General features: G+C 43.8%; 1 protein-coding gene and 1 long non-coding RNA gene across 2 annotated transcripts in view; one reads left to right on the forward strand and one right to left on the reverse strand.

Moving 5' to 3' along the window:
* The window catches only part of LOC308308390, a 319,469-nt gene that overhangs the window by 151,369 nt on the left and 147,882 nt on the right, over positions 1 to 20,218 (forward strand). The window lies entirely within an intron of this gene.
* Positions 7,945 to 20,193, reverse strand: LOC308308423 (protein NLRC3-like; the record flags this gene model as incomplete). The annotated part of the gene is made up of 6 exons (XM_080753840.1): positions 7,945 to 8,516; positions 11,017 to 11,059; positions 13,104 to 13,131; positions 13,245 to 13,418; positions 18,373 to 20,157; positions 20,189 to 20,193. The coding sequence occupies 6 exons, from the start codon at positions 20,191 to 20,193 to the stop codon at positions 7,957 to 7,959; spliced, it is 2,595 nt and encodes an 864-aa protein (XP_080609966.1). The 3' UTR covers positions 7,945 to 7,956.

The raw sequence follows: 20,218 nt of genomic DNA on the forward strand, positions 1-20,218 counted from the left end.
TATCACAATTAACGATAATAATGATTATGCTTCCGTCCCTACTCCAAGGTCCTCACTCTACACCATTTCCAGGCTAAGGATATCTGGAACATGGACGAGACCAGCACTGTCACTGTGCAGGTATTTTTTGTTTATTTCGATCCTCATCAACATTATAACAAAATATTTCACACTGTAATCTGACATTTCTGTCTGGTTGATCGAAAAGGTACCCGACAAGGTCATCGCCAGCAGAGGGAGGAAACAGGTTGGGGCCATGACATCTGCAGAGAGGGGGACCCTGGTCACCATGGCGTTCGCTGTCAATGCCCAAGGCAACAGCATCCCACCCCACTTTGTATTCCCCAGAAAGAACTTTAAGGACCACTTTGTGCGTGATGGGCCTGATGGCTGCATTGGCACCTGCAGTGGTTCTGGATGGATGCAGGAGAAGGATTTTCTTGTTTTCCTTAAGCACTTTGTCCATCACACAAGGGCTACCAAGGACTCGAAAATCCTTCTCCTGCTCGATAATCATGCCTCCCACCTTTCAGTGGAAGGCATCGATTATTGCAAAAGCAACGGTGTGGTGCTGCTGTCCTTCCCCCCTCACTGCTCCCACAAGCTGCAGCCATTGGATCGCAGCGTCTACGGCCCGCTGAAGCGCTACATCAACACTGCCATGGACCAGTGGATGATGAGAAATCCTGGCAAAACCATGACCATCTATGATTTACCAGGTAGGGCCTATGATTTGTAATGTAGGTGTTGGCTACTGACCTGATTAGTCTGAAATATAGCCTACAAAGCCAACACAAACACACAATTCACAATCATAAAGCAACATGGTACAAAACTAAATGAACACAAAGTAGCTACAATGACACACAACTTAACTCAAAACCCACAACATAAGGACATAGGCCTATTAGTCCCTGGCATCAAACATTTTCAGATGGGGGTGGAATGCATATCAAACCAGGCTAATTCAAAATCGTTTTCTTTCTGTTTGTATGTTTGTTTGTCTCAGGGATCGTAAGAACAGCGCTCCCGTCCGCTGCGACACCGTCAAACATCGTGGCTGGCTTCAAGTGCACCGGGATTTGGCCATTTAACCCAGACATTTTTGGTGACAGAGATTTTGCCCCGGCCTATGTTACAGACAGACCAGCTCCACCTGCTCCGGACGACGCTCCACCTGCTCCGGACGACGCTCCACCTGCTCCGGACGACGCTCCACCTGCTCCGGACGACGACTGGCTGGTGCTGACGCCTGTGGCTTTTGAGGCTCAGACTGAGGATGCTCAGGACGAGCAGTCTCCTGTCCACGCTGCCACCGCTGTCCACTCTGCTGCCACCGCTGCCCACTCCGCTGCCACCAATGTCCACCGTACCACCGGTGCCCACTCTGCTGCCACCGCTGCCCACTCCGCTGCCACCAATGTCCACCGTACCACCGGTGCCCACTCTGCTGCCACCGCTGCCCACTCCGCTGCCACCAATGTCCACCGTACCACCGGTGCCCACTCTGCTGCCACCGCTGCCCACTCCGCTGCCACCAATGTCCACCGTACCACCGGTGCCCACTCTGCTGCCACCGCTGCCCACTCCGCTGCCACCAATGTCCACCGTACCACCGGTGCCCACTCTGCTGCCACCGCTGCCCACTCCGCTGCCACCAATGTCCACCGTACCACCGGTGCCCACTCTGCTGCCACCGCTGCCCACTCCGCTGCCACCAATGTCCACCGTACCACCGGTGCCCACTCTGCTGCCACCGCTGCCCACTCCGCTGCCACCAATGTCCACCGTACCACCGGTGCCCACTCTGCTGCCACCGCTGCCCACTCCGCTGCCACCAATGTCCACCGTACCACCGGTGCCCACTCTGCTGCCACCGCTGCCCACTCTGCTGGCACACCTGTCCACCCTGCCACCGCTGCCCACTCTGCTGGCACACCTGTCCACCCTGCCACCGCTGCCCACTCTGCTGGCACACCTGTCCACCCTGCCACCGCTGCCCACTCTGCTTCTCTCACCGCTGCTCAAGTCCACGCTGTGCTGCTAGCCACCAACGAGCAGATCCAAGCCACTCTACAAGCCAGTACCAGTCAACCTCATGCTACCCAGCAGCTAAATGCCACTGCACAGCTCCACGCTACACTGCTGGCCATCTCCTCCCAACTTCTAGCTTTGCAGGAAGCAACGGCTCAACTTCACCAAACCACAGCACCACCTGATCGGGAGGAGTTTGTGGCTCTGAGCCCTGAGGCTGTAGAGCAGTCTCAGGCTCCTACTCAAGTCCATGGAGCTCGTCTGGTTGTCACTGCTCAGGTCCACGCTGCGCCTCAGGATCACTCAGCCCAACGCAACGCTAGTCCAGAGGCAACCGGTTTCAGTCCGGAGTTACTCAGACCTCTACCGAAGGCTGGACCGAGGAAGCAGCAGACAAGAGGAAGAAAAAGGTCTTCTGCCATTCTAACAGACACCCCTGTGAAAGCAGCCTTGGAGGAGGAAAAACGGGTCTCGATGTCGAAAGCTAAGCGAAAGCTGAACCCGTCCAAGCCTACGGCTGCCCCCAAGTCTACTGGCAAGGCTGGCAAAAGGTCTACTGTAGGCAAGCAGTCTGCAGTGCCTTCAAAGGTAAGAAAAAGGTCTGCTGCTGCCGCTACGCCTGCCCATGATGATGAAGAGGAAGAGGAGGGTGATGATACAGAATGTCCTGTGTGTGGCGAACAGGACTACTTGAGTAGGCCACAGACTTGGGTAGCCTGCACTGTCTGTGGGGAGTGGGCCCATGAAGTATGCACCGACCAGGAGCAGCGTTATGTCTGTCTCAAATGTGAGGACTTTGATTAAGCTGCTGTTTCCGTTCTAACCCTAACCTGTGATTTCATTTGGGTCCATTGTCAGCATCAGCACCGCTCACTTAACACAGGTGTGAGTTGAATGTTCATTGTTGGGCTAGGCTTCCTTTATTTTTCTTGTTCAGTTGTTACAATGTTTAAAAGGTGCTTTTATATAGTGCCTTTATCCAAGGCGATTCAGGAGATTGTGCTTTAGGCCTACACGCACACGCACACATGCACGCCCGCATGCACGCACGCACACACACACACACACACACACACACCACACACGCAAGCCCGCATGCACGCACGCACACACACACACACCACACACACTTTTGTATAAGCCTTTCGAGTTACTGTTTGCTGTGTCTTTGACACATGGCAATTTAGAATGTTGTCCTTGAATTTGTATAACTTTTATTTATTTTTTGCACTGTCACATGGACACATTAATGCTCAGAACAGTCATTCTGAGCATATAATCAGAACAGTCATTCTGCTTAGCCTATCTAGGCTAATTTTTCTAATTTTTCTAAACCCTACTAACCCTAACCCTGAACAACAATCACTCTGGTCTAACCCTACTAACCCTACTAACCCTAACTAACCCTAACTAACCCTACTAACCCTACTAACCCTGAACAACAATCACTGGTGTAACCCTACTAACCCTACTAACTACTAATTAAAAATTAGACAGTTTAATAGCCTACATTGTTTCTTGTTACATGGTAGGCTATGTTGTCCAGCTTTTTTGATGGAAAAGGGGGGGAAAAGAGCAGACCAAGTAGCCTACAGAGTGAAAGTTCAAGTTCATTAAGAATTGACTGTTCAAGTGGTTAAATATCTGAAAATACAAATTTACATGAACCCAAAATACATTGATGACTGTGCTGTCAAACGAAACTATATGGAATATATGGGTTGTAGGGGTCCCTGCTCCATCTCTCTCTCAACTAAGAGGTCTGTGACCTGAAAACGAAGACCCCTGGTCTAAAATGACCGGCCAATAGGGGGATGGAGTGGGTCAGACTGCTATGTTTATCAGCAGAATATTTGCACTGTCACATGGACATAAAAAACCATTTAAGTGGCACCTTTTACTACACACACTGATGGTGGGGACCACCAGTTTATTGTTTACATGAAGTTGTGGCCTATAGGCCTAAGCCATGCAAAGTTACCTCATAACAGGATATAGTGTTGTTCTTATCTTGTTTGTTTGCAAAAGGTTTGGGGGTTTAAACTGCACTTTTGACAATCATTAAATGTCCAGTTGCCTATATCTGTGAATAAAATCAAAATGTGAACATTTTTGTATTCATATCAAGTCTGGTCTGGTCCTTTTTATTAGGCCTACATGTTGTCTCTGCCTAAGAGAATGTTTTATTGCTTAATCAATGCTGGTAGAGAGAACTATAATCAGAACAGTCATTCTGCTTAGCCTATCTAGAATAATTTTTCTAATCTTCTGAGATGTTTAAGCCTAATATTTGATGGGGACCCCCTGGAGCCCCCTCAATAGCCATTGGTGGTCCCCGGACCTCATGTTGAGAAACACTGACTTAAGTTACAGCTGACAATGATGTAATGATAAGGAACCACAGCTGACATTGATGTAGGCTAATGAACCATCTGGATATGGAGTGGTGGAGTGGACATGATGTGAAACCCTTCTCAAAGGTGAGAATTATGGTAATTTCAGACAATGATGACATTAACATGATAACTGTAGGCTATTTGACAATAGATATGGTAATTTCCTCATGCATCAATAAGCGTTAGATGACCTCGTGGCTTATTAGGAGGTTGTATCCAAGCATGCAGCATAGATAGCGTCGCTAGGGGACGCAGTGCGCCGTATGTCCATCCTGGGTGCGCTTCTTGCCCCGCAAGACTTGAGATGAGGAAGTCGGCGCGAGGTCGCGTTATTTGCTGATTGCGCCTGTTTTGTTTCACCAAAATTGAAAAAAACAGCGGATAATGTTAGAAGACAAGTGTATCTTGTTCACAAGAAAGTAAGGTTGTTTAAGATTAATTAATCTCGGTGCAGGGAGGGAATTAGAAAAACGTGCGCCGTTGGACCCGGTTCTCCCCTACATTAAAACCCCCAAATAGTGAGTATTAAATATCCAGCGAGCCACAAGAATGAATTAGCCTACTGGAAATGTACGGTAGGCTGAGAGAGAGAGGGAAAAAGAGCACCTCACCTTTGCTCTGAGACTCTGACATGAGCTGATGATGACGGACAATTAATAATTCCTTATGCAAAACCATCGCTGCATGTTGCTTTTTTAAGCAAATGGGAAGTTTTCCGCTGCTAGAATTAGTTTGACATTGTTTTAGTGCTTCTGCTGCACACGGAGTCATCTCATTGTAGTTCCATCACTTTCGCCTGCTACAGTAGGGTAGAGTGGGGGAATAGGCCCCCCCTGGGGTAATAAGCCCCCCAGCTGTATTTGACTACAGAACTACCTACTTACTAATACAAATTATAATAATTACTATATGACCTGCTGCGCTCTGTGGGGGGAGAATCTCCGCCAGGTCATGTCCACCCCTGGACTGGAAAATTCATAGGAGCCAAATGGAATGAAATCTGCTTAAACTGACTGACATATGGATACAGAACTATAGGCTATAATGTCAGGTGGAAACCATGTATGTCCATAAATAAATGAATAAACTCATATGTGAGCTAAATAAGGCCACAGGGGCTCAGAAATAATTTAATTATTATAATTTTGATTAATTATTATAACTTCGTATATTAATATTATTATTATTATTAGACTCATTCAAATGACCACCAGTGAGCCCTGCTCACTTCATTGAACAACATAACTGTATTGTATTAGATATTATAATAATATATAATAAATATTTAATACATCTAATATATGTTGGCAATGCATCTCAGGCTTTTTTATGGAGTAACGCAAAAGTAGTGTAACGAGTAGTGTAACGAGTTACTTTCTCCAGGAAGTAATGAAGTAGTGTAAGGCACTACTTTTTTCAGAGGTAATATGTAATATGTAGTGCACTACTTTTTGGAGTAACGGATCCCAACTCTGGATGTAAAGTGTGAAACACTCATCTAAAGTGTTGTTCCATTCCTTTTCTACCATTTGGAGTCCTTGCAGCCTGAACCCTCAAGCACTTACCAGCTGACGTCAGCAGGGGGCAGCAGTGGCTCAGTGGCTCAGGGGTAGAGTTGCAGTCTTAGAACACAGAGGGTTCCTGAAGGGTTCCCAGTTCGATCCCGGGCTCCCCCAGAGTTAGTGTGGAAGAGTCCTTGGGCAAGACTCTGAACCCCTAGTTGCTCCCGGTGAGCAGGTTGGTGTCTTGCATGGTTTCCTCCGCCATTGTATGAATGTGTGTGTGAATGGGTGAATGTAATACACAATCTCTGTACAAGGGCCTTGGATAAACACGCTATACAAATGCACCATTTACCATTTATGTCACTTAAGTCAGTGAGGGTGCAGGGATGACATTGGAATCGGGCCGTTGAACACAACTACATGTGGAGGTTGGAAGCGCTCCTGGGAAATCACTCAGCAGTCCTGTGTACCACCTGTTTCTAAATGTCACATAATGCAGGAGGCAGCGGGACGTTGCGTTATTGAAGACGAGCGCTTCCAAACTCTCGATAGATAGATAGATAGATAGATCTATTAAATGGCAGATCTACAAGCTCACTGAGAGTGTAAAAATGGAACCAAATGGACCCTTATGGGCCTGTAACTGGGCCTGTGTGCGTGCGTGTGTGCGTGCGTGCGTGCGTGCGTGTTCACAGAATAACCTTCACAAAAAATTCCATTAGATAGATAGATAGATGGATAGATGGAGGGATGGAGGGATAGAGGGATAGATAGACAGACACAGACAGACAGACAGACAGACAGACAGACAGACAGACAGGTGTGTGTGTGTGTGTGTGTGTGTGTGTGTGTGTGTGTGTGTGTGTGTGTGTGTGTGTGTGTGTGTGTGTGTGTGTGTGTGTGTGTGTGTGTGTGTGTGTGTGTGTGCGTGCGTGCATGCGCGCGTGCGTTCGTGCGTGCGCACAGAATAACCCTCACAAAAAATTCCATTATTATTATTTCTTTAATGAACACAATTGTATCAGCGTTTAATGTAACTTTGGCACAATTTAAATGGTTTCATTTTCTTGAAGATATTAGTAAATATACATGAAAGGTTTGAAATAAATGTTTTACATTTTATAATAAAATGTTATAGTTAAAAAAACAAGGATTTCCAAAACACTTCATTGGAGTTTCCATTATCAACACAACTTTACAAAATTCATGTTTAAATGTTCTAGACTAGATGTTCTCACACTTGCTGGTCGCGACCCCCAAAATAATATTTGAACTGGGGACCCCCCCCCCCCCCCCAAATAATTAGGTTTGAACTGTGGACCCCACAAAATAACCATATATATTCAGGTTTGAACTGGGGACCCCCACCCTGACAAACTGTAAATTATAGGAGTTGAGGCATTACATTTGGTTAGACTCAGTTCCACGTTACGAGGCGTTGTGAGCTTGTAGATCAGCTATTTTCATAATATTTGCCCCTTTTTGTTATTTGACAATTTGTCCAATGTTTGACCAGTTTATAGTTTTCATTACTTTTAGAAGTGCTTTCATTGTCACTTCACTGTCATCTGGGGGTCCAGAGCCACAGGTTGAGAACAAACCTTTTCATGTCAATCTGAGAGGTTTGTGCCAGAGACTACATTTTTACAAGATTCCTTGTTTGAAAATAGCAGATGTACAAGCTCACAACGTGCCACAGTGTTGCACGTTGTGAGCTTGTAGATCTGCTGTTTTCCAATAGTCTGTTCATACAGTAAATGTTTAAAGTGGTTACACAGATTTTGATGCTATTTACATGAATGTTTCTGGGGACCACCTGGAACACCCTCAAGGACCCCTGGGGGGTGATCTATACATCTGTACAATATCCATGTTTAAATGAGTAAGCCACCCCCCCCCCCCCCATCGCTATGGAAACCAAACCATGTTGATTATGTAACACCCCCCCCCCCCCCCCCCCCCCCTCCACTACACCTGATCCTAATTATTACATTATGAAACAACACCCTGTCTGTCTGTCCTCACACCCTGTCTGTCAGTCTGTCCTCACACAGAGACACAGAGGAGTCAGGGTCAAACCCAAAGACAGCATAGAGAGGTTCAGTAAATGTTGTCTGGGCGGTGTAGAGGTGTGTCAATGTGTTTGAGGACACTTGATAGAAGGACAGAATCCCACCAGGACAGTCCAGATACACTGCTACTCTGTTGGAGTCAGAGGGACGAAAAGGAAGGAAAGTGTTCTTACTATTGTGTGAGACAATGTATCTGTTACCATGGTTACCATCTATACAGTCCAGTATCCAGGACATTTTATTGAATCCAAGCCTACAGTCATAACCCTCTCCTTTCCTACTGATTCCTCTGTAGGTCACTCCTATCTGAACCTCTCCACTCCTCTCTACCTCCCAGTAACAGCGTCCAGTCAGACCCTCTGTACACAGAACCTGGGCCTTTCTATCAAACCTGTCTGGATGATCAGGATATGAATGAAGCTGTTTCACCCGAGTCGCCTTCTGGTTGTTCTCCATCAGAGAGAGGAATCTGCTTGCTGTGTTTGTGTCCAGTGTGAGACGATGTGAATCTGATGAGAAAACAACAAGGTAAACATTAAAAACATCCCTCACTGAGTGTCACACGCACGCACACACACACACACACACAGTAACAATGTAATTATTAAGGTCAGTTGTGATGTTTTTTGTTTTGTTTTGTTTGTTTGTTTTTTGTTTTGTTTGTTTGTTTGTTTCTTTTTTTTTTGGGGGGGGGGGGTGTTACAGAATCAATATGGTTTGGTTTCCATAGCGATGGGGGGGGGGGGGCTAACACATTTAAACATGAATATTGTGAATATTGTACAGATTTAAAGATCATTAATACAGTATAGTTCTCAAAGTGGGGTCCAGGGACCCCCAAGGGTCCCCAGCAACATTAATGTGTATAGCACCAAAATCAGTGTAACCACTTTAACCATTTAGTGAATATTTGAAAATAAATTAGCTCACAACGCGTTGCATCACGATGAGTTGTGCACGCACGCACGCACGCACGCACGCACGCACGCACACACACACACACACGCACACGCACACGCACACGCACACGCACACGCACACACACACACACACACACACACACACACACACACACTTTCCAAACATGTTCATATTTTTCATACAGTAATTTAAAAAAATAGCAGGTCTACAAGCTCGCAGCACGGCACCAAGTGATGCACTGTGATCTTGTAGATCTGCAGACGTAATGTGTTAATACAGCATCACACTCATTTGAACCACTTTATCCATATTTTACACGTTGGCTATTTAACACATTTAGAGCTATAAAACATCTGTGTCATTTTAGATTAGATCTTTATATTTAGCAACAAGGAATGTCAGAAAACTCTTTTCTCCATATTCTAACTTCTTGTGATTTTACCAAAGTTAGCGCCCCCTACTGTACTTGATCATACTACAGAATTACACAAAAGAACCTAAAGTAGCAGATCTACAAGCTCCAAACATGGCGTGAAGTGACGCGTTTGGAGCACAGATGTTTTCTAGCTCTAAATGTGTTAAATAGCCAACGTGTAAAACATGGATAAAGTGGTTCAAATGAGTGTAATGCTGTATTAAACATTTTGCTGGGGACCCCCTGGAACCCCCTACTTTGAGAACCAATGCTATAAAGAACCATCAACCACTTTAACCCTTCATCGACTGGTGTCTCCCAGGGCTCTATACTTGGTCTGCTCAGTTTCTCCCTCCAAAATAGCCGATCTACAAGCTCAAAACGTGTCGTAGCAGGATGTGTTGTAAGCTTGTAGATCTGCTATTTACGATGAACGTTCACGTATTAAGACATGTCCAACATTGGGACGCAGGGTTTAAATGGTTAATGGTTCAAAGAAGGTTCTTCTGAGGAACCATTTGTGCTTGTGAGCTTGTAGATCTGATATTTTTCAGAGCCCTGAGGAACTCCAGTCAGTGACGTGGGTTTAAGTGTTTAACATACAAAATAAATATCATTAAAATAATGTTTTATTAATTAAAATCAGTTCCTGATTGCAGGTTTAATTAACCACTTGAACCCTAGTGAACCTATACTGTATTCATAATTCTAAAACAGCAGATCTTCAAGCTCACAACATGTTGCAATGCAACAAACACGACAGACAGACATTATTGTGAGGTTGTAGATCGGCTATTTTCACTATATTTAGACAGTTCTGTTGTAATGCTTTTATTTTTGGGGAAATGTTCTTAATTTCAATACAACAATGCATTGATAAAAAATAAAAGTAATGTAGTTGTAATTTGTACTTTTTTATACTTGAGTATTTACTCTAGTAGATAGTTTGTCCACCACTGGTTGTCAGGACAGAAACATTTCCAAACAAGGAATAAATTCCTTCTCAAGACATTTCCTCACTAATGTGTTTGTAAAGATGTCTAGTAACACATTTCAAAAGGTTGAAACTCCCCTAGGGCAGCGGGAACAGCCACGCCCACTTTTCCTGCTCGTCACAAAGCCTTGTTTTGTGTGAGAATCTATATTTGTGGGAGCGTGTCAAATTAAAAAGTATCTTTATTAGTTTGTTGAATCCTAGGAGACACTGCTCCTCAGGAGTCCAGATCACCTGGAGGTCCTCTGGTTCCTCCAGAGGTCCTCCTGGATGGAGTGGAGGAGTGGAGCAGGACTAGGGTGCACCTCACCTGGGTAGAGGGGAGCATGAGGTCCTGGGCTGTTCCCCCTCTCCCCTCTATGGATGTGGTCAGCAACACCACACTTCTCAACACTTTTTATCTGCTGAATAAGAGCTAAGCCTGTTGCCACTTCACACACTGATTGAACTGTGTTTTAAATGGTCTCTCTCGGGGTCCTGAACCCCAGTTTGGGAACCACTGCCCTGGAGGGGGGTTGACTTTCAATGTTTTGAATTGTGTTACTAAACATTGCTGAAGGTTTTTTATAATATCCTCTGAATACAAGGAGGGAGGGGCCAACAGAGTATAAAACAGTGTATAAAATGTCAATGTGACGGAAATACAGACAGACAGACAGACAGACAGACAGACACTCACATCTTGTAAGGAGTTGAGGTTTAATCCAGTGTTCTCCTGAATGATTCACACTGTAGGAAAGAGAACAACAATGAATCAATGTCTGACTGTCTAACACACTGTCTCCACTAACTGATATGGTCTGTTCCTTTTGGTATGAAACGCACACATGCACGGCCACGCACGCACGGCCACACACACACACACACACACACACACACACACACACACACACACACACACACACACACACACACACACACACACACACACACACACACACACACACACACAGCTAGATATTCTTGAACACATGGCTCATATAGGATCAAATGACCGTCTGGCTCTAATTTTCCCAGAGTAAAGACTGAACTGGTAAAAAACAGTGTTTTGTTTTGTTTTAGTGTCCAAACCTCTTGGAATGACCTACAGCTCACACAAAAGATCTGTTCTCCTAGAACACGGTGGGCAGTTTTTATTTACAGAGTTCCATACTGACTTTGATAAAGTGAGCCAAGGGACAAAACTTGAAACGCACTCTAAACATATTTTTTAATTGAAATACATTTTGAAATAAAATAAAATAAATAAAAACAAAGAAGCCCCTCCCACCTGGCCAGCCAGTTCAACATTGTAAGGGAAACACTGCACTAACCAACATGGACACAGTCCAAGTCTACTCACTTCAGAGTCTCCAGTGCAGCAGAGAGCTTCTTCAGACCAGAGCCTCCTAAGTGGCTGAAGTTCAAGTCCAGCTGTTTCAGATGGGAGGGGTTGAAGGTCAGAGCTGAAGCCAGAGAAGAACAGCCTTCCTCTGTGAGCCCACAGCCTGACAGCCTGCAGAGAAATCCATATTTAACAAAGTGCTGTTGATGTTCAAGTAGAGATCCACACAGAGAGAAAACACACTATTTATTTACCTCAGGATCTGCAGTCTACACTCTTCACTCTTCAGTAGAGCAGAGAGTTGGTCCAGTTGTGATTCCTGCAGGCAGTTGAAACTGATGTCCAGTTCTCTCAAATGGGAAAGATTAGATCTGAGAGCTGAGACCAGGATGTCGAATCCTGTCTGTGTGATGTTACAGCCAGCAAGTCTGTAATTAAAGATTACATATCTGGATTGATTATCAGAGTTTTGGAGGAGGGACCAAAGAGATGAAAGAACAGTCAGGCAAGAATAATGTGAAGTAAATCATCGTTATTTTCCAACAGGAAGCTAACTGTATGACGTCTGACATCATAGATGTCTTATGTTATAGACCAGGGGTTTTCCAAGTGGGTGACGGGGCACCCTGGGGTGCCTCAGAATTATTTGATGATATTTGGAATTCAGCAATATCACAACATTAATATCACTTCACTATGTGAACACCTGATTTGCACTGTAGATGAGTTATTTTTCCATCTACAGCCAACTCTTCACCAAAAATAGCCGATCTACAAGCTCACAACGTGTCACGTTGTGACGCGTTGTGAGCTTGTAGATCGGCTATTTTTTGGTGAACCTTCCCCCCAGAATAGGGATGCTGGGGTTCAAGTGGTTAAACGTCAAGTTAGTATAAAGTTATTTTCACTCAGTTCTGGTGGAAACAGATATTTCTCTGTGACGTAGCCTACCGTATCTCAGGTGGAAAGATGTGCACATTTGCATCGCTTATGTAAGATTCTAAAAAATTAACAGTGTAATTCAGGGGTGCCGTGGATGAAAAGGTTATTTACAGGGGTGACCTGCGTCAAAAACGTTTGAGAACCCCTGTTATAGACCACATGAGACTCACAAAATATGTCCACATATGGGCATTCCAAGTTATTGGCTTAATATTGATTATATGAGTGATCTCCGTAGTCCATAATACAGTATGGGCATATTCTTATTTCTAGTCAGTGTGGGTTACCATGATATCAACCTTGACTAAATGAAACAGACAACAGACTGCTGGTGCTGGTGGGCTGGGGAACCAGCAAACCTTCCAGTCTGTGTTTACACCAGTTTGACCCTCAATGATTGTGTAACTGGACGTGATAATTCCCTAGCAGCCATGAAGGATCACATAATTTGTATTTACTGTACCGTATCATTGTGATGTGATGCCAGAGTGAGGACTAACCAACACAAACTCTGACCGTATCATGATTCTAGTCAGTGTGGGATACCATGATGTCAACTTAATGCACACTCCTCTTATTATAATCAAACAATAAATAATAAAACAGAAGTAATCTAAATAATGTTGGTTAATTAATCTGACCTCAGTATCTCCAGTTCACAATGTGGACTCTTTAATCCAGCAGAGATGAGTTCCATGAATGAATCCTCCACGTCGTTATAACTGAGATCCAATTCTCTTAGATGTGAAGGATTAGAGCTGAGAGCTGAAGCCACAATTTCATAATCTGGCTTTTCGAGATTACAGCCAACAAGTCTGTAAATGAACAATACGTAAAATCACATATTAGATCAAGTTCATGTTCAAAGAAAAAAAAAACATGCCCAAAATAATGAACTATCAATGACTATCAACCTCAAATATGAATCACATGGTGAGGGATATGTGTACTCAACGCAGCGCCAAAAGCATTTCCACTTAGACCAGGGGTGCCGAAATGTGAACATTTGAACTGGTTGTTGTGTGTGCGTCTTAAACGGTTATTTTATGTTCATAGGAGTTTTGTCATTCTAGGGTCACGAGTCACAACCACTTGACCTTTGATGTTCAATGTTTTGAGGGCAAAAAGGTCAAATGGCAGGACAGGAAGGTCATCAAATAAAACAATGATTTAAATTCCACGGAAATAATTAATTTAACGCTTACTGCCATTTACGAGTATACTCGTTAATTGATGCGCGCACAAACACGCAGTCTCGCACACACACACACACACACACACACACACACACACACACACACACACACACACACGCACTCACACACAGTCAGACACATGCGCACACACAATTTGAATTTTTGAGCGGTGGTTACACCGTCTCCTATACGTGGCCGTGTGTGTATGCGTGCGTGTGTGTGTGTGTGTGTGTGTGTGTGTGTGTGTGCGTGTCTGTATGTAGCCTACAGTACCTTTTATGACCACACATGTTAAGGGAGGGGCGCTGTTGTTCAGGCCAGGCCAGGCCAGAGACACACACACACACACACACACACACACACACACACACACACACACACACACACACACACACACTCTCACACACACACACACACACACAGGGGGGAAGGGGGGTGGGTCACTCACTCACTCAATTCAAATTTTTGGGAGGGGCGCTGTTGTTCACACACACACACACACACACACACACACACACACACACACACACACACACACACACACACACACACACACACACACACACACACACACACACACTAGGGTTTTCCGATTAATCGATTTTTAATCGAAATCAGGATTTTTTTCCTTTGGACGATTTAAAAAATAAGAAATCGTAAAATCGATTTTCACTTTAATTAGGGTAATTCTTACTCATTGGAGCCTTGCACGGGGCAAAAAGTGCACAGCCGGTCCTCCTAAAGCAGGACGTCAAGGTCCGACACCAAATTAATACTACTTTATCTCTGATGTGTAATTTATTTGATGCACGTGCAGTGCACGTCAGACTGGGCAGGGCTCACCACATTAGATTTTGCTATTTGGCTATATAAAACATTTAGAAAATAAAACAATAATAAAAAAAAAATCATTTCCTTGCATTTTTTAAATGAAAACAACATAGTTGAAACAATGTATTATTCTTTTACCAAAAAAAAATCGAAATCGGAATCGAAAATCGACTTTTCTGAGAAATAAATCGAGATTTTATTTTTAGGCCACATCGAACAACCCTAACACACACACACACACACAGGGGGGAAGGGTGGGTCAGCATGTGTGGTCAAGTACTATTATTATTATTAACAAACTGAATGTTTTAGGGTCAAATAAATTAGAGTGTGTGAAGAAACTACAGCATTGTAAAGCACACTAACCCCGCTGCACCCACCCAGTAGTGCTGTTGCACAGCCTCCACGACCACCGCTCAGTTCACACGGGTGTGATTTTTAAAGTAAAAAGAAAGAAAAATAAAGAAAATCGGTTCTACACGGCGACAGAACCGCTTAATATAATAGGGTTTACTCCACTGTGGCGTAGAAGTAAATGTATTGGAAATAGGACATACTCAAGTTAGCCTAGAAATACCTCAAATTTACTTAGTTACTTTACACCAGTGGTTCTCAACCGTCTCCAAATAATTTTGGGGGGTCCCCAGATGATTAAGTTAATGATTAAGTTGTTTTCTCACTCAACAGTAAACAAACCAACATAAAGTGTATCTACAAATTTCTAAAGTGACAATTTAAGGACCTTTTAATACCTCTAAAATGACAAATTAAACATTGGCCAAATTGTCAGTGGCAGGAATTGTGAAAATAGCAGATCTACATGCTCACGACGCCTCATGTAGATCTGTTATTTTCACAATAGAACCGTGTTATACAAAATGTAATTCCTCAACTCTTAGTGCTCGTCAGGGTGGGTGGGGGGGGGGGGCTCCGCAGTTAAAATATGATTATTTTGGGGGTCACAGCTTGAAAAGGGAACCACTGAGAACCACTGCTTTACACCGCTGTCTACAGCAAGCATGGTTCCCAAACTTTTTAGCCCGTGACCCAAGAGGATGAGGACCTGGTGTAATGCCTTTATAGCCTACATTGTCTTCTCTTGGTGTATTTTTTTTGTATATTCCTTATGCCTGCGTTGTTTTCACCACAACGCACCATCATGACGCACAGGGAGAGAGAGACGGACGACCATCAAATGGGGCGTCCATTGAAAGCCATTTCCTCTCTAAACGGTGCGCAGAAGCGTATTTCAAAACAAGAGCCTTTCTTACTGTATACTATCGATCATTCAACACGTTTATTTTGAAATTGTAGTGGAAATAGAAGTAGCCAGATAGCCCCTACTTCATGCCACTGATGTCAGAGCCTAGAGGGCTCTGTGCACGCACGCACGCACACACACACACACACACACACACACACACACACACACACACACACACACACACACACACAGGTCTTTGATTGACGTCTTTAATCCATATTAATTGCTCCGCACAAGTGAGCGTGTACTTTTTAAAGACACGCACATGCGTGTGTGCGTGTGGGTGTTCTGCAGACTAGGGCTGCACGATTTTGGGAAAAAACCTAATTGCGATTTTTCTGACTAATATTGCGATTGCGATTTTATTCGCGATATTTACAGGGGCTAAAGCAAAAAAAAAATCCTAAGATGGAAATTTATTTTGACTTGACTAGCAAGTATTATGCTGCATTTTGACGATTTCGGTCATGTTATTAACATCATGGCCATGGCTACACCCCCCCCCCCCCCCCCCACCCCCATTTTTTGTTTTCTCTTTTTTGGCAAATCTGCCTCGATCTCATAAATGCCCCCTAGGGACTCCTCAGGACGGAAATCCATCCCCAGGACGGAGAACCTTAACCCCTGTATTTATATATTTATTTCAAGGTAGGATAAGTGATAGTTTTTTTTTGTTAAAAGGATGATATAATAAATAATTTTAACCATAGGAAAATCATTTCACTACCTTAGGTCAAGCTTCCGTTGAATATTTTTTGTGTATTACATTTAAAAAATAAATTGATTATTATTAACTAGGCTAATTGGCAATCATGTAAATGGTTTGATTCAGTTCAGTTATATTTCCAAAAGATTACCTTTTATTTTGCTTTAGCAATATAAAAGGTTTTTATATTCAGAAAAATCTCAGTAATAATGCCTCTCATTGTCAAGGAAATTATTTAACCAAAGAACATAATTTAAGCTTCCTTGAATATTTATTGTGTGTTTACATTTAAAAATGAATTGATTATCACTAACTAGGCAAATTGGCAAATGGTTTGATTCAGTTCAATTATATTTCCAAAAGATTCCCTTTTACTTTGCTTATTAGCAATATAAAACATTTTTATATTCAGCAAAATGTCAGTAATGGTTTTGTCTGCCTCTCATTATTGTCAAGGAAGAAAGTACCGTATGTCGCTGCCTTGCTTAAGTTTTATCAAGGCAAAAAAATGCACCCTAAGACACACACCATAAGTTTCACTGGAGGAGGAGGGGCAGCCACAGAAATTACTTTCACTTTCAGCTTACAACAATCGGGAGCATTTAATCTATGCACAAGGATTTAAGGATCTTATATTCATAATGATTACGATTATGATTATTCACTACCTGTAGCCATGGAGTACTCCGTTGGAGGGGAAATACACTGTTACGTGCTGTTAGACAGACAGTGTCATGCTTGGCTCCTCTCCTGCTCTGAGGAGATTGGAGCAACCCGTAATGTTGGCTAATCCGCGGTGCGGCGATGCGTGGGTATTTAGGAAGCATGATTTGATCATTGGTTAGTCAATTATGAACGAATTTCTAAAATTAAAACGTCTGCATAATGCTTGGGAAGTCAACTTCGCAGAAAATCGTTAAAACCGCGGCCTTTGCGATTCGCTAATCGCGAGATTTCACATCGCGATTTCGGTTTGAAAACGATTAACCGTGCAGCCCTAGTGCAGACTGCAGGCATGGTTAAAAGACGTGCACTGCACTGAACATGTACAATGACTTTATAATGATGTTCTGATTAATGTATTAATCTTTCTCTTTTACTGCCAAAGCTTAGCTAATCATCTTGTCTGTTCAACGCCAGTAAAACACCAACCTTTGAGATTTTATAGAATAACATCCCTCCATTATTTCCATCCGCTCAGTTTTTTAAAAAGACGCCTGCAGGTCTTTTAGTGTCAAAAGAAAAGTGATAGAGCCAGTGGAATGTGGCTTGCTTTCACCTAAAATCAACACATAACAGAGAAAAGTAGATCCAGGGCCTCAAATATGAAAAGGAAACCTTCCGCTTGTGTGTGTGTGTGTGTGTGTGTGTGTGTGTGTGTGTGTGTGTGTGTGTGTGTGTGTGTGTGTGTGTGTGTGTGTGTGCGCGCGCGCGCGCGTGTGTGTGTGTGTGTGTGTGTGTGTGTGTGTATGTGTGTGTGTGTGTGTGTGTGTTTGTGTGTCATGGCAACACACAGCCCGCAGACATCAGCTGTTCCATGGCTCAAATCAGGATTTGACGAGTGAGCGACACGTGACGAGCGCTCGTCAAAGGCAGTGAAATAGTTAACAGGAATATGCTTTATTTGCACATAGACACTATACCACCAGTCACTATTTGAGACCTGATTATTATTGGATATTGTACATCCACCATCATTGCTACTTATAGTGTTATGTGTGATGGTAGATTGATTCTCTTCTAATAGGTTTTCTATAAACATGACTACTAACCGAGCCTTTCTGGTGTTCCTCACAGCTGGGACCAGTCTGGATTTCCCCCAGTTGTTTGTTGTTCTGTATTTGTGCAGGTCCAACTCATCCAGAACCTCCTCTGACGTCAGCAGCAGGTGGGCTAGAGCTGAACACTGGGAGTGAGTCAGTTCTGTCTTTGATCTGTCCCCTGACTCCAGGTACTGTTGGATCTCCTGATGCAGTGAGTGGTCGTTCATCTCCATCAAACAGTGGAGGATGTTGATACATCTCTCAGGAGAGAACCTTTGATCATTCATCTTTTTCAGGTTGTTGATGGCTCTCTGGATGCTCTTTGGACTGTTCTTTGTCTGACACAATAGGCCTCCTAAAAGACTCTGGTTGGACTCCAGTGAGAGGCCATGAAGGAAGCGGACAAAGAGGTCCAGGTGGCCATTCTTACTCTCTGTGGATATTTCAAAGGCTCTCTTCAGGAAGTCATCCAGGGACATTGTTTCTTCTTCTTCTTCATCCAGGGACAATATTTCTTCTTCTTCTTCTTCTTCTTCTTCTTCTTCTTCATCCAGGGACATTATTTCTTCTTCTGCTTCTTCTGCTTCTTCTTCTTCTTCTTCTTCTTCATCCAGGGACATTATTTCTTCTTCTTCTTCTTCTTCTTCTTCTTCTACTTCTTCTTCTACTTCTTCTTCTTCTTCTTCACCATCATTATCTTCATCGTCATCATCACCTCCCAGGAATGTCTTCAGTACCTTCACATTCCTCTGTGTGTAACAGTGGAACAGGTAGACTGCAGCCAGAAACTCCTGGATGCTCAGATGAACAAAGCTGTAGACCTTTCTCTCAGATTGAACAGTCTCTTCTTTGAAGATCTCTGTGCACACTCCTGAGTACAGCGAGGCGTCTTTCACATCAAGACCACACTCTTCCAGGTCTTCTTGGTAGAACATCATGCTACCTTTGTCCAGATGTTCAAACGCCAGCCTTCCCAGCTTCAGAAGAACCTCCCTGTCAGCCTCCATGAGCTGCTGTTGATTCACATCATGACTCTCATAGTACTTCTTCCACTTCCTCTTGGTCTGAACCCACAGGAAATGGCTGTACATCGCAGTCTGGGTCTTGGGCAGATTGTCTGTCTCGTCTGTCTTCAACATGTCCTCCAGAACGGTAGCAGTGATCCAACAGAAGACTGGAATGTGACACATGATGTGGAGGCTCTTTGATGTCTTCATGTGTGAGATGATGTTGTTGGCCAGCTTCTCATCACTGAATCTCTTCCTGAAAAACTCCTCCTTCTGGGGGTCTGTGAAGCCTCGTACTTCTGTCACCAAGTCAACATATGCAGAAGGGATCTGATTGGCTGCTGCAGGTCTGGTAGTTATCCAGAGGAGAGCTGAGGGGAGCAGATTCCCCTTGATGAGGTTTGTCAACAGCAAGTCCACTGATGATGTCACTGTGGCATCAAAAACGATGTCATTGTTGTTGAAGACATCAGAATCAATGTCAATGTTTTCGAATTTCAGCGGAAACCTGCTTTCATCCAGACCATCAAAGATGAAGCCAACCTTCCAGACAGCGAGCTGCTCTGCTGTGACCTTCTTTAATTCAGGGTGGAAACGTTGAATCAGTGAGAGAAGACTGTGCTGCTCATCTTTGACCAGGTTCAGCTCCCGAAATGAGAAGGGAACGAGGAGAATGACATCTTGATTTTCCAAACCCCTTGCCCAGTCCAGAGTGAACTTACGCACAGAGAAGGTTTTTCCAATGCCAGCGATGCCCTTGGTCAGAACTCTTCTGTTGGGTTTATCTCTGCCAAGGAGGAGGGGCTTAAAGATGTCACAGCATTTGATTGGTTGGTCATGGAGGGTCT

Source organism: Nannobrachium achirus (assembly GCF_963921795.1).
Source record: "Nannobrachium achirus genome assembly, chromosome: 23".
In the NCBI taxonomy this organism is placed as follows: Eukaryota; Metazoa; Chordata; class Actinopteri; order Myctophiformes; family Myctophidae; genus Nannobrachium; species Nannobrachium achirus.